This window comes from Lepidochelys kempii, chromosome 6 (genome assembly GCF_965140285.1).
Source record: "Lepidochelys kempii isolate rLepKem1 chromosome 6, rLepKem1.hap1, whole genome shotgun sequence".
In the NCBI taxonomy this organism is placed as follows: Eukaryota; Metazoa; Chordata; order Testudines; family Cheloniidae; genus Lepidochelys; species Lepidochelys kempii.
In genome coordinates, this window is record NC_136385.1 from 79572635 (window position 1) to 79599170 (window position 26536).

General features: G+C 39.1%; 1 protein-coding gene across 5 annotated transcripts in view; it reads left to right on the forward strand.

Moving 5' to 3' along the window:
* Window positions 1-26536, forward strand: part of DPH6 (diphthamine biosynthesis 6) — a 368925-nt gene that overhangs the window by 249866 nt on the left and 92523 nt on the right. For all 5 annotated transcript variants that reach the window (XM_078853339.1, XM_078853341.1, XM_073348882.2 and 2 more), the window contains one exon: window positions 20568-20810. In XM_078853339.1, coding sequence (XP_078709465.1) covers window positions 20568-20810 — 243 coding nt within the window. The remainder of the gene's footprint in view (window positions 1-20567; window positions 20811-26536) is intronic.

The window sequence follows — 26536 nt, forward strand, 5'->3', positions numbered from 1 at the left end:
AAGTGGCTGCTAGGAAAGTGCATCTTTACCATGAGAATGGAATGTCACTGTTAATGTGTTTCATACACTGTGAATTACTGTAGTGTGATGTACCGCTTTCACCTTTCAATACAGAGTATTTGGCTGCCTAGCCATCTCTCTTCTGTTTATAATCACACTAATCTATGGAGACGGTTGGCATGAGTAAAGATTGTAAAGACAGATAGGAATGGCAAAAACCTAACTCATTCTTCATAAAATTTTATGACTGCAATCTTGATTCTCCTTGGATGCCGGATTCCAGCACAATGTCACAGCCTTGAATGATAGCAGCCTAGAAATTTCTCCAGTACTATTTTATAATAACAGTTCTGGAGTGATATTTTAATGTACAATTTAGTTATTAAAAGGAGACATATTCTTAGTGGCAACTTTCATTACTGTAGGTGTACAGTGAGATTCCTTTCTAAGTACATTGTGTGTGTGAGAGAGAGAGAGATGGATCATACACACATTTTTCAATCTGTCTATATAATATGGCCATCCCAAATTCATGCCAGTAGATCAGCTTTATACCACATTGGCATGTCTTCTTTGTCTCTTTCCCTATATCTATCCTATGTATAGTAAGTATGTATGCGTGTGTGCTCTACACAATCTCTCTCTCGTTGTTCATTCTCTCTCCTTCCCTATATCTGTATCCATGAAATAGGAAATAGACAAAGAAGATACAATGAGAAAGAAATATATAGCACACAAGCACACACTATCTATCTATAGGAAAAGAGGCAAGCGTGATTGTGTCGTATAAAACTTTATCAGCAAAAATTTGGGACATGATTCATAACTGGCAAATGCACAAATGAAACCATAAATTATATATCCATGGAAGACATCCCAGATGAGTGTATACAAAACCTTGATACCACACCACCCTATTGTGTAGGCTATATAGTTTATATTGTGTATAACCTTACAGAGATTCTGAAAAAAAGTTATTTCTTCTATTTTGTTTAGTCTCCCCCCGCCAGTAAAATCAAATAATACCATTCCATAATACCATTAATCTATTTATAAAAGCCTCACAAGCAGATGCCAATGTTAACTACTAAATTTTAAAATGTCATAAAAATACTTAAAATATTCTTTTTGCATAATCAAGGTATGAAGTCTGATATCTCAAGACCTTTTACAGCGAGACACAAGTGCTGTAGCACTTCAGAAATATGCAAATCGCACTTTTCCAATTGTATAATGAATTCATTGATTTCTAGTTGTGTTGAGAACTTAAACATGTCAGTGGACCAGGACTAAATATTACCTGTCTTGGAGCAAGCATCTCCCTTGTGCTAGTGCTGCTGAATTTGGCCATGTGTGTGATCTGTGGTTGATATCTTTGGACAGAGACTGTATCGTCCTCTGTACTTGCTGAACATACTTGCACCATTAAATAACAATAATAATTCATATTAAATTTTCTTTTGGGGGCTTTCATCCCATTACTTGTAGTAACACCACTTGCATCACTCACAGTATTTCCTGTTCTTCTTAGGGCTCTTTGAAAATTTTCCATCAAAACCATATTTCAATGGAAAACTGAATTTTTGACTAAACATGATTTTTTGTGGAAAGTATCTTCTTTCTAAAGAAAATTTTGACTTTGTCAAGATGGAACATCTTGAAACTTCCATGATGCATTGCAGCAGTAAGAGGGGGTATATGATGCCTCCTGGTGATTGTCATCCATCCATAGAGCCAGACCCACTGGGGCATTAGGCGACAAAACTACACCTGCCATGAGACACTGCAGAAACAAAATGTTAGGTTCTTGGCCAAAACTTTTCTAGTTTTGAGTAATAATTTTCAGTTTTTTGCCCAAAACTTGAGATTTTGTGTGGGAAAATTTAGACAAAAATTATTTTTATTGTATTTGTCACTTTTCAGAAATATTCCAATCAGCTCTATCTCCCTCCTTGGTATTTACACCCTTCCAAATACAGTTGTAATTGTCAAGCTAGTAGAACCTTTAGTCATTGCTTAGCTTTTCAAATTTTACCTCATCAATCAGTGCCACCATCCCACTAAACATTTTGTGTTCCTCCTCTCTGTCTTCCTACCAACTTACGCACATCTTTCTGGTATTTAAGTTCCCAGAATTGAATACAGGATATTGGGTGCTATTTCACCCATATCATTTAGAGTCTCTGTCCTGTGATATGAAGCTTTAGTGTATAAAAGCCCATATCTTCTTGCAAACTCTCATTTAATTTCTTACACTACAATTGAAGGTCACTTTCATCGCTACTGCTGTCAGGTTTTCTCCCTTCTTTGAATATCTGTATTTTAGAATATATTTTCCCCAGATGTTCTGGGATTACTTTTCACTTTTCTCAAGTTGAATCTCATTTTATTATTTCTTGGCCATATTTCTAACCTGTCTAGGTCCATTTGTATTATTTTTGTATTTTCATTGATGCTCATAAGACCTTCCAAGTTAATCTTTTTTGTGGATTTCATTGGTATTCTGTTAATCTTTTCTTTCATTGACTTAATAAAAATGTTAAACAAAATCTGGCCTAACACCAGTACCTAAATCACCACACTAAACACCCATCCCAACTCAGTACATGGCAATTTTTCATTATATTTTCCTAGCAATCCCTCAGCTAGTTAACAATATTTATATCCCAGCCAATTTAAACTATCTTATTGAGACCTTGTATCAAATGTTGTTAAAATCCAGATCTGCTACATGTACTTTATTGTCATTTTGTAATTGTAAATATTAAAAGCAAAAGAGCAATCAGGTATGGCTGGCATGATATGAACTTTATAAACTTTATAAATGATATTCATTGGTCAGAATCCCATCTACAATTACCATTACCTTCTATTTCAGTCACTTTCTTTCCCTTTTAAAAGTTGAACCCCTCTATATATTCTTTTTTAAGGTGATGTTTTTTATATCATATATATTTCTTTATTTATTGTCAAACAAGGCCAACCATTCTTTAAAGGGCCATTATATAAATACAATTAGTATTAATCAAACTTTTCAGATGTGGGGGTTTGGTTGGTTGGTTGATTTTCCCCTCTCTCTCACTTTGTTTTTCAATGAATTAAAGTTAGATTTACTGTACAGTAAATGTCAGAGTCACTCCTCTTTCCTTTTATGATAATATAAGAACAACAGTTTTATTTTATTTTTTTCAGTCCTCAGGTATCTTCCTAGTTTTCCATGATTTCTAATAAATCAATAATTGTCACAGATCTGGTGAATTTTCTAAATAGCTAAGTCATTGTTGCCATTTAAGATTCATATTATTGAGACTTACTGATTTATATATATTCAGGTTTTGAAGATTTCCCCCACCTATTTTTATAAAGAACTGTTTTTATAAGAGGTTAGCATAAGCTTCAAGTTGGGATCTAGACATACCCAAGCATCTGGGAATATTCAGTTCCAGGATTTGTATTTGGTCCATTTCTAATCACTAATTAATTCATTTATTTGTTTATTGGACTGGCATCTAGGAATGCCAGCCGCTTTCTGCTAGGCAAACATATAACAAAAAGTACCTGCCCCAAAGAGCAACTTATTTCATGTCTTTATTTGTTTGTTTGTTTATTAATTTATTTGTAAAACGCTGACTTAAAGCTGAGTTTAGTTTCCCATTAGGTTTAAAGTCATGGGGGTAGCTTTGTTACAGTACCTTTTTGCTTCTGCTATCTTCACTCAAAGTGAGTGAACTGGTTCTGGTCACTTCTCTCCAGCTTTTAGACATGAGAAATATATTTTATGTTTACACAGTTGACAGTCTGTGCAAATGCAATAGTGTGGGAGTTTGACTTTTTTTCCGAGGTTGTGAGAGGAAAACATAGACCATATGAAAGGTGGTAGCATAATAGTCATGGAGACTATCCATTCTCTATTTTTCCACACAATAAATACATTGCAGGACAAAGCCAGTGCCGCTTTCTTCACGCTGACCTACCTGCCTATGAGATTTATCTTTCTGTACTGGAGGGATGAGATGAGAGAATAGTTCATCCTTTATGCCCACTGAGCCCTTGGCCTTTCTGTTTAGACTTCCAACAAGAACTCCAGTTAGTAAGTGTGTGCCTGTGTGGGGCTTTGGCCCAACCAGCCAGAAGAAGAAACACTGTCCTGGGACTCTGGCCTGAGAAAGGAAGCATAGTTCAGCTCTGCTTCCTCCCTCCCCTTCCCACCAAATTCTGGGGACTCCATGTGGGTGGAGATGGGGTAAGTTGGGGTGGGCCTTCGGCCAACTGCCGTGTCCTCAGTGGTTGTGGTTGGTTCGTTTGGATGCAGTGGGGAGGTAGCCCTTGCCTATCCAGTTTACAGTGTCTCCGTGGTGGAGCCTAGCCATTTGTAATTACAGTTGCAGCTGTCTTTTAAAAGCACAATTTTGGTATTTTTTGTGATCTCGACACGCTGGGAATAGAAATATGAATGCAGAGCCGTGAGATGCTTTTATGTGAGAACTTGAGTTTCTGAAACTTTGTCTTCCATAAATCTGAAATTTCAGTTTTGTACATCCCTTAATTAGAGACCATGCTGTAGAACAAAATAAAATTGATTTGCCTTTGATCAAACTTTAAACATAACTATTACATCCAGAACAGTATATATGCAAACAGTATACTGGTCTGATCTAACCATGCATAAGTAATAAAATTCAGAACTGAAGCTGAAATGCTGACCTTATTCTCTCTTGAACATTTTGGCCTAATAGTTTACTTTTGTTGCATCCAGGTAATTCTCACTGAAGTGTGTGGGAGTTTTGCCAGCATGAAGCCCCGTATGTAAGACTGCCTGTTATTTGGAGTTCAAAACAATATATAGGTTTAGCATTTTGTTGTGCTTGATTGAGTGAGTGGTTAGTGGTGGAAGGGAGTGGAAAGAGGGTGTACTTTTTTATTTAAAGTGGATTTGGTGTGCATGATGCTGTTAGGTATCTGGTTCTTCAGACCTACTGTCAAGTCAATAATTGCGGTAAGATTTACCAGATTTGTGTTACTGTGTATACACAATACGCTTCTTTCTGCTCCCGCTGCCAATTGATAACAGTATACATTCCTCATTATGAATAGGAATTTGTATATTTATTAATTGAAATATACAAAACAGGTTTAGCTGTGTTTATAGAGTCACTACAATATGTGCTGTAAATATGTACTAATGGTGTGGTACATTTAAATTTTATGAAACTGTAGTAAAAAAATGTATAGAACAGAGTTATTGCATATGTAAAGCTGAATTTTCTTATTTCACTTTAATATCAAAAGTGTCTAATCAGCTCTACATAATGGACTAAAAACCCACAGATATCTAATCTGAAAAAGCAAAATGTAAATCAGTGCAAGAAAGTAAACTTTGGTACTGGGGGAGAATGCAAGGAAAGTAGTGTTTCCTTTCCTGTAACATACGTGGCCAAATATCTATTACTTTGAAATACACGTATTAAATTCCATCTCAAAATTAGATGTGGCAGGTTTCAGCCAGATGCCAACGTTCTGAAACTGTGTTATAAACCTCTGAAAACTACTTGTCTGTAATGGAGGCAGCACTAATGGGCTCTAATGTAATTAATTGTACTTCTACAAGCTTAGCCAGGAGAAAAATTCCTTTTTTATTTAAAGGACAGTTCTAGAATTTAAATTATGATATTTTTAAGTAATATGCACGTTCTTATATCTGTCTTGGGGCTTTTGTAGTAGTAGTGGGTAATGACCATTAGATCTTCCATTTTTCAATTAAAATAAATCCTTTGTTTTCCAACTACTGATTTTGTAGCCATTTCTCAGAAAGGAAACTTAAATTAAATGAGTATCAATCCATTGATACATTTGCACAGAATTTTAAAATGAAACATGTACTAGTTCAAGAAAGAGAATGTATGTTTCTACTTGAAGATCATAACATGTTAAAATCGAGTGAGTCATATAGAATTCAAATGCATGTTATGTACTGAAAATGTTTTCATGTTATTGTATAAATGGTATCTTTTTTAAAAAAGCCTTATTCACTCTGGATTGCTGAATCAAAGATTCCACATTACAGAAAGCAATTTCACCATCATTAGCTAAATAAGAGGGCCCTAGGAAGAAGGGATTATCATATATTAAATTAAAAGTTCACCACCTTACAGCTTTAATCCTGTTAGAAAAGATTATTTCTATCTAACTTAATCAGCAAGAGGTTTTTATTGCCTGAAGTATTAATTGATTTAGGTCATCATTAAGGTTAGAGGTACACTGGGCTGACCAGGGGCAGCCAATTAGCACATTGTCAGTTGTGCTTATTTACATTGACTGACCATAATGGTAGGTTATTTGATTGTTAGGTCACGGGGTCACTGAATCTTTTGTGCACTGTGACCTCCTCGTAAAGGGCAACAGTCACTCAGACACCAGACTGCATTTACAACACAGATTTAGTTTATTATGTATTGACTCCACTCAATCCTAAGAAACAGGTGTTTTGTTCCTGCTGGGCAATTAGTATATTATTACCAACCTAAATACTTTTATGTGAGTGGATGAAATATCTCCCTTAGAAAATTTCAAAAATTCTTGTTGAGATAGCAGTATATCATTTGAAACTTTTAATAGCACATTTAAATAAAGTAACTAAAATTTAACAGCATATGCACACTGTAATGCACAAATTCTCTATTCTGATACAGTCATGGCATGTTGTTTTGTTAGCCACCCAAGTCCAGGAATGATCTTGGGGCTTTAACTAGTAAAACCTCAAGCAGTGATACTGATGACAACTAGTATTACATCCGAAGACCCTCCTTAGCAATGAAAGGGATGTGCTACAGGCTCAGTACTGGTGAAAGGAGGAGAGACTAGAGGTTTAAAGCGATACTGGAATCTTAATAGAAATGTAGGACCAGAAGGGACCTCAGTAGGTCATCTAGTTCAGTTACCTGCATTGAGGCAGGACTAAATATTATGTAGATCATTCCTGACAGGTTTCTGTCCAACCTGTTCTTAAAAACCTCCAATGATGGAGATTCCACAGCCTCCCTGTGTAATTTGTTTCAGTGCTTACCAACCCTTGACGTTAGAAGTTTTTCCTAATGTTTAATCTAAATTTTCCTTACTGCAATTTGAGTCCATTACCTCTTGTCCTGTCCTCAGTGGTTAAGGAGAACAATTTATCACCCTTCTCTTTATGACAACCTTTTACATACTTGAAGACTGTTGCTATGTCTCCTCTCAGTCTTCCCTTCTCCATACTAAACAAACCATTTTTTTCCCATCTTTCCATATAGGTCATATTTTCTAGACCTTTAATCATTTTTGAAGCTCTCCTTTGGACTTTCTCTAGTTTGTCCACAGCTTTCCTGAAGTGTGATGCCAAGAACTGTTGAGGCTTCATCAGTGCTGAGTAGAGTGGAAGAATTACTTCTCGTGTCTTTCTTATAGAACTCTTGCTAATACATCCCAGAATGATGTTTGCTTTTTTTTTTTTGCAACAGTATTACATTGTTCACTCATATTTAGTTTTTAGAGTAACAGCCGTGTTAGTCTGTATTCTCAAAAAGAAAAGGAGTACTTGTGGCACCTTAGAGACTAACCAATTTATTTGAGCATAAGTTTTCGTGAGCTACAGCTCACTTCATTGGATCACAAATTTAGTTGTGATCCACTGTAACCCCCAGATCTTTTTCTGCAGTACTCCTTCCTAGGCAGTCATTTCCCATTTTCTATTTCTGCAATTGATTATTCCTTCCTAAGTGGAGTACTTTGCACTTGTCCTTATTGAATTTCATGCTATTTATTTCAGATCATTTCTCCAGTTTGTCAAGTTCATTTTGAATTCTAATCCCATCCTCCAAAGCACTTGCAACCCCTTCCAGCTTGGTATCATCCACAAACTTTATAATTGTAATTTCTGTGGTATTATCCAAATTATTTATGAAGATATTGATTAGAACCAGACCCAGGACAGATCCCTGAGGAATCCCACTCAATATGCCCTTCCAGCTTCATTCTGAACAATTGATAACTACTGTTTGAGTATGCTTTTCCAGCCAGTTGTGCACCCACCTTATAGAAGTTCCACATAGGCTATATTTCTCTAGTTTGTTTATGAGAAGGTCTTATGAGACAGTATCAAAAGCCTTACTAAAATCTAGATATATGACTTCTTCTGCTTCCCCCCTGTCCACAAGGCTTGTTACCCTGTCAGAGAAGGATATTAGGTTGGTTTGACATGATCTGTTCTTGATAAATCCATGTTGACTGTTGCTTATCACCCTATTATCTTCTAGGTGCTTACAAATTGATTATTTGTTCCAGGTACTGAAGTTATTTTATTGATAATTTATTGATTATTTGTTCCAGGTACTGAAGTTAAACTGACTGGTCTATAATTCCCTGGGTTGTCTTTATTCCCTCTTTTGTAGATAGGTACTATATTTGCCCTTTTCTAGGCCTCTAGGACCTCTCTCCCATCATCCGCGAGTTCTCAAAGATAATTCCTAATGGCTCAGAGATCTTTTAAGCCAGTTCCTTAAGTATTTTAGGATGTACTTCATCAGGCCCTGCTGACTTGAAAATATCTATCTTGTCTAAGTAATTCTTAACTTATTTTTCTATTTTAGTCTCATATCTTAAGACGTAACCCATTAACACTGATGTTCACGATGTTAGGCATCCAATCACAGCTAACTTTTTAGTTAGACCTGAAACAAAAAAGATATTTAACACTTTGGCCATTGCTCTATTTTCTGTTATTGTCTTTCCCTCAATGTGTAATTGCCCTACTCTGTCCTTGCTTCTAATACTTATAACATGTTTTCTTGTTACCTTTTATATATCCCTAGCTAGTTTAAATTTGTTTTGTGCTTTGGACTTTCTAATTTTGTCTCTACATGCTTGTGTTGTGTGACCTAGTTTCCCCTTCTCTTTTGAGTTTCAGGTCATTGAAGATCTCCTGGTTAAGCTAGGGTCATCTCTTACCATGTTTTCTATTGTTCCTATGCATTGGGATAATCTGCACTTGTGCCCTTAATAATGTCTCCTTAAAAATCTTCCTAAGCTCCTGAACTCTTTTTGCCTTACCCTTACTTCCCACAGGATCTTTACTACCAATTTTCTGAGTTTTCCAAAGTCTGCTTTCTTGGTATCTACTGTCTTTATTCTGCTGTTTTCTCTCCTACCATACCTTAGAATCATGAACTCTGTCATTTCATGATCACTTTCACCCAGCCTGCCTTCCACCTTCAAATTCTCAACCAGTTCCTCCATGTTCCTCAGAATCAAATCTAGAATAGCCTTTCTCTTAGTTGCTTTCTTCACCTTCTGTAATAAAAAAGTTGTCTCCAATGCATTTCAAGAACTTGTTGGATAATCTGTGCTGTGCTGTACCATTTTCCCAACAGACATCTGAAGTCCCCCATTGCCACCAAGTCCTGTGTTTTGGATGATTTTGCTAGTTCTTTCAAAAAAGCCTCTTCCACCTCTTCCTGGTTTGGTGGTCTATAGTAGACACTTATCATTAAATCACCCTTATTTTTTTACCTTTTATCCTTTCCCACAGACTTTCAAATGTCTGCCTCCCATTTCTATCTCATCTGCAGTTCAACTGTATACATCTTTGATATGCAAGGCAACACCTCCTCCCTTTTATCCTGCCTGTTCTTCCTGAAAAATCTATACCCTTCTTCCAGTCATGTGAATTATCCCACGAAGTTTCTGTGATGCCAATTATGTCATAATTTTGATTATTCACTATTCAGTATTATTCAGTATTTCTACTTCTTCCTGTGTGTTCCCCATACTTTTTGCATTAGTACATAGTCATAGTGAGGCAGGCTTTAAACTGGGTTCAATGTGGGAGGAGACAAAACCTCACAGGCAAGTCCAAAACATGGAGACCTGGGTTGGAATCAGGGGGGAGGGGGAGGCATTGGGCAACCACAGCAGGGACAAAGGAGAGACAAAAGGGAATACAGAAGGGAAATCTGATGAAATTCCACTCTGTATTCAAAGATACTCTTCCCTTCCTTCATAGATGGACCCCATCTCCGCTCAGCAGTCCTTCTTCTCTGAACAGCATCCAATGGAAGTCGAAGCCCTCCTGGCAACACCATCTGCATAGCCATGCATTCATCTGCAGCATATGTCTGTCTCCATGTGTCTGAACATATCTGAATGCTATTGTTACAAAAAGCACCTAAGATTACTATAATTGGAAAAAAAATAGAGGGAAAAAACATCTTTTCCCCATTTTGCTTACTTTATACATTTGATAGCACTTTGTGTTACTTTCCCTTTTTTTCCCCTGGATAGTCAGTCAGGGCCAGATCCTGCAAACGCTCCCAGATATAAAGTTAAGTATGGGTGTAACTGTTTAACTGTAGGATCTGGGCCTCAATTAGTTAGTTCCTCCTATTGTTTGTATGATTCTGTGGGGTCCAGATCGGTCAAAAAGAGGCACAAATAAACACCTTTTTCAAGCATTCAGAAGCCATCTGCAAGTCAGCTGACCAGGTGAACTTAGTCCTTCTGGAGGAGGGATTTTATAGAAGCTACCAGTTTAGAGAATCCTTGAATAAATCGCTGGTAAGAATTTGTGAACCTGAGGAACTCATGGACTTTAAGGTCATAAGGGACCATTGTGATCATCTAGTCTGACCTCCTGCACATTGCAGGCCAGAGAACTTCATCCATCCACTCCTCTAATAGACCCCTAACCTCTGGCTGAGTTACTGAAATCCTCAAATCATGGTTCTAAGACTTTGTTACAGAGAATTCACCATTTACTCTAGTTTAAACCTGCAAGTGACCTGTGCTCCATACTGCAGAGGAAGACGAAAAAACACCAGGGTCTCTGCCAATCTGAACTGGGCAGAAATTCCTTCCTGACCCCAAATATGGCGAACAGTTAGAATCTGCGTATGTGGGCAAGACCCACCAGGCAGATACCTGGGAAAGAATTCTCTGTAGTAACTCACAGCCCTCCCCATTTAGTGTACCATGCATACATTTGAGGGCACTTTCCACACGGCGATCGCTGTAGTATTGCAGGGTCCATGGCAAGTTTCTCCAGGGAGATAAAATAGCCCAGAAACTTCATGGTGTCTTTATCAAACTCACATTTCTCAGGTTTCACGAAAGTTAATTTTGGCAAAGCTAGTCAAGAACAGTGCTCACTTGGTGGTCAGGGAGTTTTAGATTCTCTGAAAAAATGAGACTATTATCTAAGTAGATCATGAATTTGTCAAGGATTTCTCTGAAATAGTCATTCATGAAATGCTGGAAGGTAGCAGTGGCTTTACATAGACCAAACAACATGTCCAGGTATTTGAAATTGCCATATCTGGTCTGAAATGCTGTCTTCCATTCATATCCCTACCAGATTCTGAACAAGTTGTATGCTCCACACAGGTCTAGCCTTGTGAAGACCCAAGCCAAATGGATTATTTCCAGGAGTTTGATTATCAGACGAAGTGGGTATAGATTCTGGATGGCGAGCTTATTTAGGGCTTGATAATCAATGCAAAGTCAGACGGATCCATCCTTCTTGCCACAAAAAAGATAGGTGCTCATGTTGGGGGAGTCAAGTTTTCCCTTGACATACGCCCAGAGGGCATGCAACTCAGGTTCAGATAGGGCATAAATGTGTCTGAAAGGGATCTCCATTCTTGGTTGAACATCTATTGGGCAATCGTCACAGCTGTGAGGATGTAGAGCCTTCGCCTTCTGTTTGTCAAATACTTTGGCATGTTCTCGGTACTCGACAGGAATTCCAGACACTACTGACAAATCTTCAGTTTGTGATTTTGGGTCCTTCAGTGGTTGGAGTGTGCCACAGAATGCAAACGGCTGTTTGCTGGAGCTGGGAAGGCTTGTCAGCACCACAGGGAACAGAAGAGTATAGCTTGAGAGCACCAGCTGATTCACTGCTCATGAGTGATGATCCAGGGGACACCAATGATGAATAGCAAATGAAGAGTGCATATGACCCAAAACTACAAGATTGCCAAAGTAATGAGCTCCAAGGGGACTGTCTGATGTGTGAGGGGGCCTGAAGAGAGGAGCGATCCGTCAATAGCCTTGACAAGCTCAGAGAAGTCCTTGCAGAGGATGGGAATTCAATGCCCCTTAAACTCCTTGTAAGTGGAAGTTGAGCATGGTAGACCACTGGAGTCAAAGAGGGAGTCAGAGTTGGGTAATGTGGTGGTTAGGGGTTACCAAGATTTGGGTGGATAGGTGGCAGTATGATTTGCTATGGGAAGGACTAAAGCACCAACCCAACTCAACCTTAGCCGCCCTGCCTCCCCCGTAATGGGGCTAGGCTCTGGCATTTCCTGACCCAGGGCTGGGCCAGACCCTGGCCAGGCATCCTGCTGTAAAGTTCCCAGGCATCCCTCAATTTGGGCACAACCCCAATGCCTGTCAGTGGTTCTTTTTGTCTGCAGAGAGGTGGGGCTGGGCTGGATCAACTGCATAAGTCCAGGGTCTGGTCAGACAACTGGAACCACAGAAGAGTTCTGGCCAGCTAGGATCAGGCAGTGTGCTGTTTTTCTTGAGCTTGCTCCAATGGCTGATCATCAGTCCTAATGCAAAGTTGAATTAAAGATCTTAGGCTAGATGGATGTTTCATCCATGCAGTTACATTTTTGATAGAATCATTGAGCCTCTACCTGAAGTCGTGTAACTGCATGGCCTCATTCCAATGGGTGTCTGCAGCCAGACAGTTGAATCTGCTGCATGTTTGGCTGCACACCTGGGACCCTGATTGGGTAGGGGGCCATGGAGAGCAGCTTCTGTAGTATGTTTTCGATTATGGTCATCAAAGGTGCCCACCTTTCCCTGTACAAAGGAGAGGAGAGGAGAAACCCATTTCATGGCCTCCGGTGAGCAAACTAAGTACTAATCTCACTCTGAACTGATTTGTGGGATACAGGTGTGGCTGCAACACTGTGACCAGGGGCCTGGATGGGCCATACTGAGAATGTTATGCTCAAGATAGACTGCAAGGAATAGGGCAGGCAATCCCAAAAACTGGTGATTCATTCTGTAATTAGATTCACCAAGCCAGTAACAAAACAGTGTCTTTAAAATCACAGTGGTTAACTAGAAGCCAAATACAATCCCTTGTAAGCAGTCCAGCCCTTGATTCCCATCTAGACAGCCAAGTCTAATATAGTGAGGGGTATTGAAAACCTGATTCACCATATGTGAGGTTCACCAATCCCAAAGGACTGGACACTTATCCCCACGTCAGTATGAGTCTCAGGTCTTACCCAATAATCACACTGATGCCAATCCTTTAGTAACTAAAACTAAAGGCTTAATAATAAAAGGAAAAAGAAAGAGGAGCATTAAAAATGGTTAAAAGATCAATATACATACAAATGTGTAGAGTCCTTAGGTCAGTTTCATAGCAGAGATGTATAAACTGCTCACTTGTAAAAGTCTCTCTGGAATCATCCCAACAGGTCAGAATCCAAAGGCAGCTTAGATGTAAAGTTTGTTAAAGTCTTTTCAAGCATTTTCCAGGTTTTTCCAAGTCATTATTTGAAAGATCTCCATCTTACAACTTATACTTCTCCTGTTCAAACTTTAAGCAAACTTGACATGGCAGGATCAGGTCCAGGGCTTTCCTTTATAGCTCTCTAATAAGATGACAAGACTAACACAGCAGGACCTTCCCCCGAGGAAGAATAGGCATTGCAGATTGTCTGTGGACCATTGCTTTGAAGCTAATCCTCTATTTCTTATGCATACACAGGTAAACTAGTTGCAATCATTCACATAAGGTAATTAGCCAGTATTTCATTATATCAAAGATAGCTAAACTGAAGACAATGTAGATAAAATTATTAGTTTCCTTCATTACCTTACATCTTTGATCTTAAGGTTAACTGAACCAGCCCCATAATGTGTGATGGGGCCTGAGGCATGAAAGGCATGATTTCCCTTTAGAAGCTTGATTTGACCTTAACAGGTTATATTTGTCCAAAGGTTTAATTACAGTAACTCCTCACTTAACTTTCTCCCGCTTAATGTTGTTTTGGAGTTACGTCGCTGCTCCATTAGGGAACATGCTCATTAAAAGTTGTGCAATGCTCCCTTATAACATCGTTTAGTTGCCTGCTCTGTCCACTGGTTGTACGATTCTGTGGAAGAGCACTGACTTAACAAGGGAGCATTGTACAAGTTCCTCTTTTCCGCCTCCTCCCACCTCCCTCCCAGCACTTCCCCCGCCGCCAAACAGGTGCTTAGGACTTTCTGGAGGGAAGGGGAGGAGTAGGGACGCAGTGTCCTCCTGAGAGGAGAGTGGGAACGGGAAGAGGCGGGCCTAGAGTGGAGTGGGGACGGGAAGAGGCGGGCCTAGAGTGGAGTGGGGACGGGAAGAGGCGGGACTAGAGCGGAGTGGCGACGGGAAGAGGCGGGCCTGGAGCATCCCCTGGCAAAGTCAGCACCTGTTCTTCTGGGGGGAGGGAGGAAGCTGCCGTTCTGCTGTGCAAGGTGCTTCCTAGTGTCCTTGCCTGCAACAGGCTGTGCCTGTGTGGGGTAAGCCACGGGCACCTCCCAACCACAGTACTGTACAGTATATAATGCCTTTTATCTGCCCCAAAAAAATTTCTTTGGAACCTAACCCCCTGCATTTACATTAAATCTTATGGGAAAATTGGATTTGTTTAACATTGTTTCACTTAAAGTTACATTTTTCAGGAACATAACTACAACGTTAAGTGAGGAGTTACTGTATTCTATTCTAAATAACACTCTCAGTTATTCCTGATACAAAGGTGTTCCCCCCATCTGTAAGCATCAGCTACATCAATGGCACCATTAATTAGCTCCATTAGCACTTCATTTTCTGGAATAGTTTCTGGATGTGTAATTTTTAGTATGTTTAAGTTCACAGAATGATAGAAATATCAAGCTGAAGGGGACCTCAAGAGGTCATAAAGTCCAGACCCAAGCACTGAGGCAGGACCAGGTAAACTTAGACCATCTCCAACAGGGGTGTGTCCAACCTGTCCTTTAAAATCTCCGATGTTTGTGATTGCACCAGAACTTAGCTACCCGTATTGTTAGAAAGTTTTTCCTAAAATCTAGCCTTTTAAATCTCCATTGCTGCGGATTAAGTCCATTACTTCTTGTCCTACCTTCAGTGGACATGGAAAACAATTGATTGCTATCCTCTGTATAACAGCCCTTAACATATGCATAGATTCCAAGGCCAAAAGGCACTATTGTGATCATCTAGTCTGGCTTCCTGTATAACACAGGCCATATAAAGCTTCCCCAAAATAGTTCCTAGGACATTTCTTTTTGAAAAACATCCAATCTTTATTTAAAAATTGTCAGTGACGGAGAATCTATCATGACTCTTGGTAAGTTGTTCTCACGGTGAAAAATGTACACCCTATTTCCACTCTGAGTTTGTCGAGCTTCAACTTCCAGCCAACTTCCCCTGCTAGATTGAATAATCCATTATTAAATATTTGTTCCCCATGTAGATACTTACATACTGTAATCAAGTCACCCCTTAACCTCCTCTTTGTTAAGATAAACAAATTGAGCTTTTTAAAGACTGTTAAAGGTCCCTCCTCAGTCTTCTCTCCTGAAGACTAAGCATTCCCAGCTTTTATAACATTCCTCATAGGTCTGGTTTTCTAAACCTTTGATCAGTTTTGTTGCTCTTCTCTGGCCTCTGTCCAGTTTGTCCACATCTTTCTTAAAATGTGGCTTCCCAGGATTAGAGACAGTACTGCAGCAGAGGCCCCACCAGTGCCAAATAGAGCAGGACTACTACCTCCCATGTCTTACATACGACACTTCTGATTTTCCCCATTTGGGAAGGAAATTGGATTGGTTTGGCATGATTTGTTCTTGCTAAATCCATTTTGGCTATTATGTATCACCTTGTTCTCCTCAAGGTGCTTACAAATTAATTGTTTGATACCTGGAAAGACACTGGAACAAATTATTAAAGTTAGGGTGACTGGACTAATTCCCTGGATCCTCTTTGTTCCCCTTTTTAAAGAGAGGTACTGGGACCTCGCCTGTCCTCCATGAGTTCTCGAAGATAATTGCTAATGGTTCTGAGATTGCTTCAGCTAGTACATTAAGTGCCCTAGGATGAATTTCATCAGGCCCCACTGACTTACTTATCTAAATGTTCTTTAACCTGTTCTTTCCCTGTTTTGGCTTGTGTTTCTTCCCTTTGTTGTCAGTATTAATTGTGTTGAGTATTTGGTCACCATTAACCTTTTTAGTGAAGACTGATGCAAGATGAGCATTAAACTCAGCCTTCTTGATGTCATTAGTTATTATCTCTCCTCCCTGCTTAGTGAAGGAAAGTGTAGGTGGCTGGTAACAGTTTATTAGACAATGAGTATAAATTGCAAAGTGGTCTTAATTGCACTGATTTAGAATCTGTGCTAGTGGAAAAGGAGTATAATTTCAGCTAAAAGTTGGCATGTCCTGCTCAAAAAGTTGAATACGTGAAATAATACATTGTGGCTTATTCACTCACCTGTTTTATTAAGTGGAATCTTCAATTTTATACACATGAGCTATTTCTTATGAAATAATAAATAAAGGAGGTACAATTATACTGTGTTTGAATTAAAGTGACAAATATTTTTTTCTCTGTATATCTCACCCCTTGTGGACACAACCATAGATTTGCCATGAGCCAGAGTAAGGAGCAGTGCATTGTTGTGGTTCCTCAGAAGTAGCCCAGCAGGGAATTTGACACTCTCGATTTGCGAGCTTCTCTGTGGTGAGAGCACACTGTACCGGATCTATACCTGGCACAGAATACACCATCTTATGCACTGATGCAGCTACTCTTGCTGGCCTGTTGGAGAGGCAGAACCAAGACCCCAGCCATTCCTTCCTGCTCACCTTATTTTGATGGGGGGAGGAAGAAGAGGGTTACATTTCGGTTCTGCAGTCTATTTTCCCTCTCCCAGTGAGAGCAGTGTTAGGGGTAGACAGCAACTGGAAGTAAGAGGGTACCTTACATCTCCTTACTCCTTTGCTCCAGCACTCAGAACGTGCCATGATCTGGCCTCGTATTGTGCTGAGATGTTGCAGCACCACTAAAATATATAAGAGAATTCACCCATGTGAAAGGTTGGCATTCCTAGCCATAACAGGCAGAATTAAAGACTTTGGGGGCCTGTTTCTCCTTTGCCTTGCACTTTATGTAGTCATTTACACTGAGGCAAAATGAACATAGAATGATTAGTTTATTAGACTCACTTTTGCATTTTGCACAGGTGTAAAGTGGTGCACAAGGTGCAAGAATCTGTAGAATCACAGTGATGTAATTTACGAAAATCTGAATCCAAATCAATTCCATTGACTCCTGTGGAGTTACTCTGGATGTAGATTGGTGTAACTGAGATCAGAATTTGGCCCAGAAGGATAAGCCTTAAGTCAGAGAGGGCTTTCATTTGCTGGTTTATCAGATCTTTAATGGAATTTTAGCATAGGAAATATTTTATTGGGCTACAACGGAAATAAAATTCACAGTGCAAATGGAACCATGACATTGGTGTGTGAATGCATAACAATTATATTGCAGTTCAGTTTCCACTGATAATGTTGGTTCTCTGGACTCGATATTCTGTGAAACTGTAGTATGTTAAATTTTCCGTTGTCGTCATAGAGGTTCTAAAGAAACTGTTGCGAAGCTTTAGCAGGGTTTTTCCCAGCACTTTCACAATACAAGGATTGCCATCATACATTGGGACATCTCCTGTTGTATGATTTCAGTACTGCAAATGAGATATTATGGAGTCTTCCCAGCTTTAGATGGGTTTTTACTCTGCTATCGCCTTTCTGTATAGTATTTAAAACGCTGTACAGACAGCCCTCTGAAACCTGCTAAAACACTTTGTTCTTTGCTGCTTTGCCCTTGTTGGATTTTGATAGTTGTGTGCCATGATCAAGCCATTGGGAAAGAGGAGGAGAGGGATGTGCTTCCCCTTCCCCTTTTAACTTAAGCTCTGTCCCTCTGCAAAATAGTTGCTGAAAATCTGTGACCTTGTTTTGATTCCTTCTCCTTCTTCTCCCCACTGACACTCACCTTTTTATAACATGGTGGCATCTTGGGAATACAGTTTTTCTATTAATTATGTCTTAAGATGCAAACAAGTATATTAAGAACAGAGGGGTAAAAAAAGGTTGTTGGGTTTTTTAAAAAAAAAAAATTCTGCACAATTCCCACTGAATTTGAGCCAAAAGTGTTGCCAGTTTTGCTCAAATCTTTCAGAGTTTTGTTTTGACCCTGCTTGTGACCAGCAGGGCTAATTGTATTGGAACTATCCAGGAGACTTTAAGAAAATGCTGTCTTAGTGCACATTTCAAAACACTGACAGATATTTTATCATTAATTAGTATTCATATTATGTCTCAAACAATCTGTTCAAGAATAGAGGAAATGAACTGGTTGAACAGCTCTTCTGTCTATCCAGTAATTAACATGGGTGATGCGTGTAAAGCCAGGGGCCTAACAGGGGAAGGAGAAGTGGTGCTGGGGAGATTTCTGTATAGAAGATTGCAAGTTACCTGCACTAGAGGCTTTGTTTTATCCAAAGATTTAATTTAGCAGAGGTGAGAACAAAGGCCTCTTTTTCAAAAATAAACCTGTGCCCCTCTGAATCATATCTTCCTGGCTTTGCTTCCTATCTTGTCAATATGCCACTTGATAGCTGGCTGGACTCCCTTGTTCAGTGGCACATATTTTAAAATAGAAGAGTCTTTTTTTAAAAAAAAAAGACCATTTGTTCTTTTTAACCAAAATATTGCTTGCATTTCTTTTTTCAAAATTCGGGGTTATATATAGCATTATCAAAACAATATTTTAGACATCTTATACAATTTTAAAAGATCATTTGATGGGTGTCAGCTATTCTATTATGCTTCCTCTGTGCCTCCTCCCCCTCTTCAGCTGCTAATCATAGAATTTGTATGCCAAATTGTGTAAGACACTCTTCCAATAGTTACATGTGTGAGTCTTTTGTTAGACACAGACAGTTATGAGGACAGATTTGGAGTTGCATATGGGTCTGTCACATGGTTTGATTGCCATGTCTTCCAGGACACAGATTTCTTTATTACTTAGCCTTAATTTTGAGGAATTTATACAGTGTATACAAAAAGTTCTGGAAAATTTCTCATAAAGAATTCTTGCACAATCCATTTTACATAGTGAAGCAGAGCTTTTCCCCAGCTCTCTCTACTTACAGCAATATGTTTCCTGTGCTGGCTTCAAAGCTGCTTACACCCACTATACATCCAACTTCTGTACTTAGCTTTCTTGTCATGTGGAGTAACATTCACTGCTCAGAAATTGTACAGACTCTTTAGAGAAATAAAGAATAAGGGAATGAAGGATCTTGATGTTGACATTAAATTCGTAAGTCCTGAAGATGTCTGAACAGTTGGAACCAATGTTTCCTCTGTTAGCTGTAGTTGAGAATGTAGGTCTTGAGAGTGCTGTCTGGTAAGCTTGTGAAAAGCAGCCCAAAGTAGCTATGCTTTAGCCACGAAATAACATATGTTGATCGGATACCCTGTCTGAGCAGTATATCTGGCAACCAATTAGCTCTTGAAGCAAACAGGCATTGTAATTAGATTTCTGGAAGGTAAACCCAACACTCTAGGTCCCAGTAAGATTCTTCTTCAGCAATCTTCAGTGTCCTGTTCCTTGGTGGTGGCTTATCATGAATTGTATAGCTGCCCGTTAGCTGGGTATTATTTTTAATTATACTGAAGTTATGCTAAGGACACCAAGAGTATTATGGATAGTTGCCTTTGTCCTGTTTGTATACATCTAAAGAAATAAAAATAAAATAAAAAAAAATGTAAGCAGCCGCAAACCAGATTCATTATGCATATATGTAAAAAACCCCATAAAATACAGTAGCCCATAACTCCACCTGTTTAAACTCATGGAAACTCTGTAGATTGTGCAAGTGTACTTGAAGAAAGCAGAAGCAGCCAACCGTTCAGCATATTTGGGGATTGGCATGTTGTAGAAACAATAGCAAAATTTAATGTCAAACAGAGCTGTTAGGCTAATACACTGTAGGGAATGGTTACCTTGATATGATTGCCTTAAAATAATGAAAAATATTGTTGTCCATATATTGTAGAAGTAAAATGATCAATTTTTCTGTGTACCTGAGTTGCCAGGCTGTAAACAACTTATTTTTTAACTTGACACAAACCCTTTCAGTGATTGCAGAGAAATATTGTGACATTGTGAAAGGTTAAATTTTCATATTTCTAGACTTACTTCATCAGTTCACAGCTGATTCTTTTGAAGATTATGCACATTTGACCATCCATGTATTAACTCTTAGGTTAAAGTTTATTACAGTGTGATACTTTTATAGTGTAACTAAATCCCTGTCGAAAATGACCTTTAGGTTGACATACTTGCTCCATTTGTGTCGAAGTCAGAGGTACTTCTTTGATGACAGAGAACAGCAAGTGCTGAAAGAGAATGCTTAGAAAAAGGAAACAAAAATTCAAACTTGTTTTTTTTTTTTCTTATTCTCTTCTAGGTTGGAGAAGTTCTATACTGTGCTGGACAGATTGCATTAGTACCTTGTACCATGCAGCTTGTAGGTGGTGGCATACAAACTGAGGCTACAGTCTCCCTAAGCCATGTTGAGAAAGTCCTTAAAGCTATGAGCCACAACACTGAACTCCACCACATCCTTATGGCAAATTGTTACGTAACTGACAGCAAGTACATTCGTGTCGCTCGCGCTATATGGCAAAAGAAATTAAGCAAACTTAAAAAGGTAAGATCCATTTTCTTCTTTCTAGTTTTAAAAAAAGTCAATTTATAAAAAGGTTTTTTCTAAGTCTTGCAGTAATATCAGAATTTTCTCAGTGCATTTCTGAGGGGTTCAAGTAAAACTGATATAATAAGGTTTGATTGAGCTGTTATGTTCTGACTCATAAGTGGCTGTGCACAATTGAGAAGGAAAATTGCTTAATAGAAAGTTATAGTCATCACTAACTTTGTCTTAATTCCCCAAAGCACTACGTTAAAGAATTCTTTAAGAACAGCCAATCCCTCCTGAAAAAATTTGAACAATATTCAGTTTGAAATAGTTCTGCCTCTATCTTCTGTAAAGGTGCTGGGCAGTTTCTCTAAACTTTTTTTGAATTATTCTGCTGATTTTCTTGTTTCTGTGTTTATTATAAGCGATATTTTCATGTAAATGGAGTTCAATTAGCTTTTGCTGCTTATTTTTCACCTGAACACATAAGGCCACAATCTGTCCTGAGCAAGTTTGCATGGCTATTAGTGACTCTCATCCTCTCTGACAATATAATAATTTGCACAATGATTTCTTATGATGCAATAATACTTTATATTCCTGTTCCAGTTTTTCTTGAATGATCTCAAAGAACTTTACAGGCATTAAATAATGAATGGTCACTACACTTCTGCATAGTACCCATTTTACAGGTAGATAAACTTGAGATAATCACCACATAATTACCATAAGTGACTAAAAGTGTTCTGACTTCTAAGGGGAACAGATAGTTGGAGCAGAAGAAACTGTTTTGAAGTTGAGTTCATGTGTAATACAAATATTCAAGGAATCCTCTGAACTCTGCTCAATAACCTTCCTTTCCCCCTATTTCTCCCCTCTCCACTTTCAGCCCTTCTGCATCAGTGCAACCCTCTCTCTGAATGAGGAGGGATGCATGCAATTTTACTCAAAGCCCATCACATTTCTCCATCATTTATTGGAAGGGAACTCTAATGAATAATGCCTTCCATTTCTCTGAGAATGAGTGTGCTGCCTCTCTAGAGTTCCTGGCCTTCGTCTACACTCTTTTAGCTCTACTAACCTTGGATTTCAGTTTCTTAATTCAACCTGTATTATTTTTGCATGTTGCACTTCCTGTAGCTTCTTTTTTGGGGGCATAATGTCATTTTTTTTTCACCTGCTCCAGTCCTTTCTCGGTGGGAATGTATTGGCAAAAAGGGGAGTCATTACAGCATGATCTGAATAAGGTGGTTTATGGCTTATCTACACTTGGAAATTTACCAAAATAGCTATTCCAGAAAAATTATTCCATAACAGGTATTTTGTAAAATTTCTAAGTGTAGACAAGCCCTTAGACTCTTCCTGTTTCCTGTGGAGAATGTGCCCTATCTCTTTCTTCTTAGAATTTATACCTTTTAGTCATATTTATGTCAGAGGATTGCAACTGCCATGGCATCTCCTTAAGATAATATGCTTCTACTCATTTAAGGGTTTTGTAGATCAATATCATAACCTCTAAGTGGAACTATTAGTGAATGGAAATCCAGTGCAGATTCCAGAGCACCAGTGTAATATGCTCTCTTCAGCTGGAATCATTTAGGAGATGGATCATCTCATGATGCACCGATGCAACAATTGCAAAAACATCTTATGCAGTCCTATTCCAGGACCACAAGAATTGTCAGGGAGAGAAGAGTCAAGTTTTTCATGTTAGCTGACAACTGGAGGAAGGTGCTTTTGTTTTGTGTAGCTATTTGTCAAGGGCATGTGTGCAACATGGCCATGAGGCTAGACACCATTTTGTCTATGGAAAGTGTGTGCCCTCATTTGACGGCAAATTGGTGGTGGTTGCCAATTCTTGGAAACGCTTCCCTTTTCCTCCTAGTCTGTTTTAAGTCTTTTCTGGGTACAATGTGACCCAGATATTCTTCATCCACTCTCATATTTCCTCCATGTACTGAAATTGCTGGGAGATAGGGCTGTCTGGGCAAAGTGAAAAATGCATATAGAACTGCATGTCATCAGGATATTGCTGATATCATAGCCCATGTCAGCTCATGGTTGTCTCAAAGAGAATTTAAATAGGAGCAATGACAGGTATGAGCCTTGCAGGACTCCACATATGAGAGCTTTTGGGGAGAAGGATTAGCTCCCCAACAGCACTCTGTGGGATTTCTTAGAAAGGCCAATTTAGAGCCACTTCATAAACTTCTGTCAGGTCCCATAAGGAGCTCAATCCCTCATGAGTGGCAGTGTCAAAAGCAGAGGAAAGATTAAAAAGCATCACATTTTTCAGTGTTGTGATTCATCCTGGGAGATTGACAATCATTGCAACAGTTCTGTGCCATGGCTTGGCCTGACGATGGATTGGAAGGATCTTAAAAATATCAATGGAGGTTAAATGTTGCTCTAACCAGTTTCCTACCACTTCCTCAATAATCATGCTCGGAAAAGAGAGGTTTGGATGCTGTGTTTTTTCTTAGTGTGTTGGGGCCTTTACTGGTAAGGGATGGTTTATGTATAACCCACACTAAGGCAAGGAAAGAGGTAACTCGTTTCTATCAAAGGGAGGCCTGTTCTTCCCTGAGAAGCTGCTTGGCCTGCCAGCTGGAAACAGAAGAGTCTCACCTTGGCCCATCAAGGTTTGTGTGGAAGGGGAATAATAGATTAGGCATTCTTATGGAGAATTGAGTGTTCTCTCTCTCCTCTGACCAGAACAGAATAGAGCCAGGAGACTTGAAGGCCTTGGGAAACTAGAGAGCTGTACTTCTTCCCCTTCTCCTAATCTGTGGAGGCAAGGAAGCCAACCTTCCTGGGTCTGGCACTTACTTAACAAATCCTTTTGAACCAAACTGGAGAAAGCCTTAGTATTACTTTTCTGTGAGCAGACCAGGACACTGTGGCTGCACACTGAAAGTTTTGTGTATTAAAGAGACAGGATTTTGTCTCTCCTTTTATTGTGTTTTCCCTTTCTTTGCTGGTGTCCCAATACTACAGCCCTGGGCCTCTTTCATGCACCATAGGATGAAATAATGTTCTATTCTAGCCAAATAAAACAGCCAGCCAAATAAAAACATTCTGTTATTCAAGAAGAGTTTTCTTCGTTTCAAGCAGTGGCCAAAGATAGGCATGAATGAATAGCAACCTACTGGTTACCTAATAAGAGCAAACAGTGCATAGATTGGAATTATTCAGTTTTAGTCATTCCATGTGTGTAACTATGCAAATAAAATTATTCAGTTCAGAGCTCATTTCTTCCAAACCAGACATTATAAACCACAGATTTAATTAAATTTTTAGAGGGCTTTCAGACTTGTGTTTGCTTGTTGAGTGTTCTGAATTTAACAGAGAAATGATAGTGTATTGTGATTATTGAGGTATTTGTATTTAACATTGTTCCTAAATAATATACATCACACTTCTCAACTGCCAAGGCTTATTTATGGAACACCAAAAAATTATTAGTAGAGTATCATAATGATGTGAGATTAATTTCTCCTGCATAAATAATGTTTTTCTAAAACTTCAGTTGAATAATTCTGTATATTTGATGTCAATAATATAGAAGAGTTCAAAATACAATACATAAATTGTGTAGGACAGAAGCGAATTGAGTCTAAAAGAAGGGACCTTGGAGAAGTGTGTGGGTGAGCATCTATATGTGTTTATATACACAGAAACAATATACTTCTAGGAACAGGGCCAGCTCTAGGTTTTTTGCCGCCCCAAGCTCTGAGAGCACAACTGCCCAAGCCAAAAAAAAAAAAAAAAAGGGTGGCCGGAATGCCGCCCCTGGAATTGTGCCACCCCAAGCATGTGCTTGCTTTGCTGGTGCCTAGAGCCGGTCCTGTCTAGGAAGATGATAATGTAGAGCATGAACATGAAGTTGATGGGATAGTCTGAATAAGGGCCACAGGATCAAACCCATAGTTCTGTTTAGTCCCTTTGTTATCACTATCCTCAGTGATAGAAATGAGCACTATTCATTAGGCATTGTTACCTACCTTGAGAAAATGAAGGTGGTTTCCGACTGTCCAAATTACTTCACTGATACCTGTTAGGGGGCTTATTCCTTAACCCACTTACTTCCCTGGTCCTTCTCGCATGAACAGAGAACAACTATACCCGAAGTCCAAAGGTGCAAACAATTCGATGTTTATTGGGGTGAACTTCCAGCAAGCATGATTCCAGTTTCCTTTCTTAGTGTCCCCCTTCCCAGCTCTGACACCACAGAGCCTTACACCTGTGTCCCTGTTCCCATTCCTGCCCTTAGCCAAACACGATTCCAATTTCCCCACCCCTATTCCCTGTTCCCGTTACGCCCCCCACCCACCCCCTTAAGGTTAACCTGTCCCCATTATTTTCAAGCTTGACTTGTTTTTTCACCTCCCTTTCCTGGAGGGCCATAATCTGAGTCTTCTAGTAGCTTGTTTGCTGACCAGATGTATTCATTATTTGCAGCTTCTTTCTGCCCATCAGCTAGGTAATTTGCACAGAGGCTTACTAGCTTGCTTCTGGATCCAAAGCTGTTAGCAGCTCAGACACTGTCTTAAAAGGGAAACATTTTACTTCCACTAGAGTTCTCATTACTTTCCACTTTCATCTCCTGCTCCAAATCACACAGAGATCTGAAAAAGAAAGCACAACTTATTGTGGCCCCTTTTGGAGCCCTAATAGGATTTTACTTAAGTACCATGTTTTGTTTGCATTTCTTTTACCCCTTCTCCAATATACACTGCACACGTCCTGGGAAAATGCACATTCCTTCCATAGTTTAACTTCCATAACATTATATTAGCCATATTAATTTTACACAAGGTGTGACTGCCTACCATGCCCACAGAGTTTTCATGCACACACACCAAAGCAACAATCTGATCCCCCAGAGCCACCCCAAGGCTCAGTGTTCCCATCATTCCTCCCCTTTTCCTTTTCTTTTTCCTGTGCACACACAAAATTCTCTTTTGCCTAATATCTCTTGCACTGTGATTACTCTTTTTTACACAACTGTACCCTGATTACACTTCCAACTTGTACAACTAGACACAACCAGGGCAGCCAAGTTAAGGTCCAATAGAAACCCCTTACATCCTTTAGTGATTTTGATTACATTATCCAAGTCAAATAATTTTGATCAAATTCTCTCTCCACCTGCTGCCTGCAGCAGTCCTTTATAGACCATTTCTGTGGCATAAGGGCCCATTTTCCCTCAGAATAGCTGTAAAGGCTTCTGGGGACAGAAGCATAGTGGTGGTAGTAGCCACTCTACCTGACTCCCTTGGATAATTTAATTACCAAGCTTCCATCCAGTGTGACTGCACAGAGTTGCACATACAGTTACATTTATATAACTGGGTTTTATCATTAAACAAAAACTTCCTTCTTGTAACACCACAACTGTTACTCTTTTACCATTTCCACAAATCCCAAATGTTTACTTTCCTGCAAACCCTGTATCAACAATTTTTGCAAACACTTATCAAAATATTAAAGAACCATTATCATGCAGAGGCAGCATGATATAATGAATATGGAACTAGTCTGAGAGCTAAGAGACCTTTCTTCTGTTCCTGGCTTGTCTATTTTCTGGCTAAGTTACCTTTTAGCAAGCCACATTACTTCTCTGTGCCCTTGTTTTCTCTGCCACTCTGTCTGTATATGTAATTTGTCTGTATACGTAATCTGTTTAAATTGTAAATTCTTCAGGCAAGGGCTGTCTGTTACTATGTATTTGTGAAGTG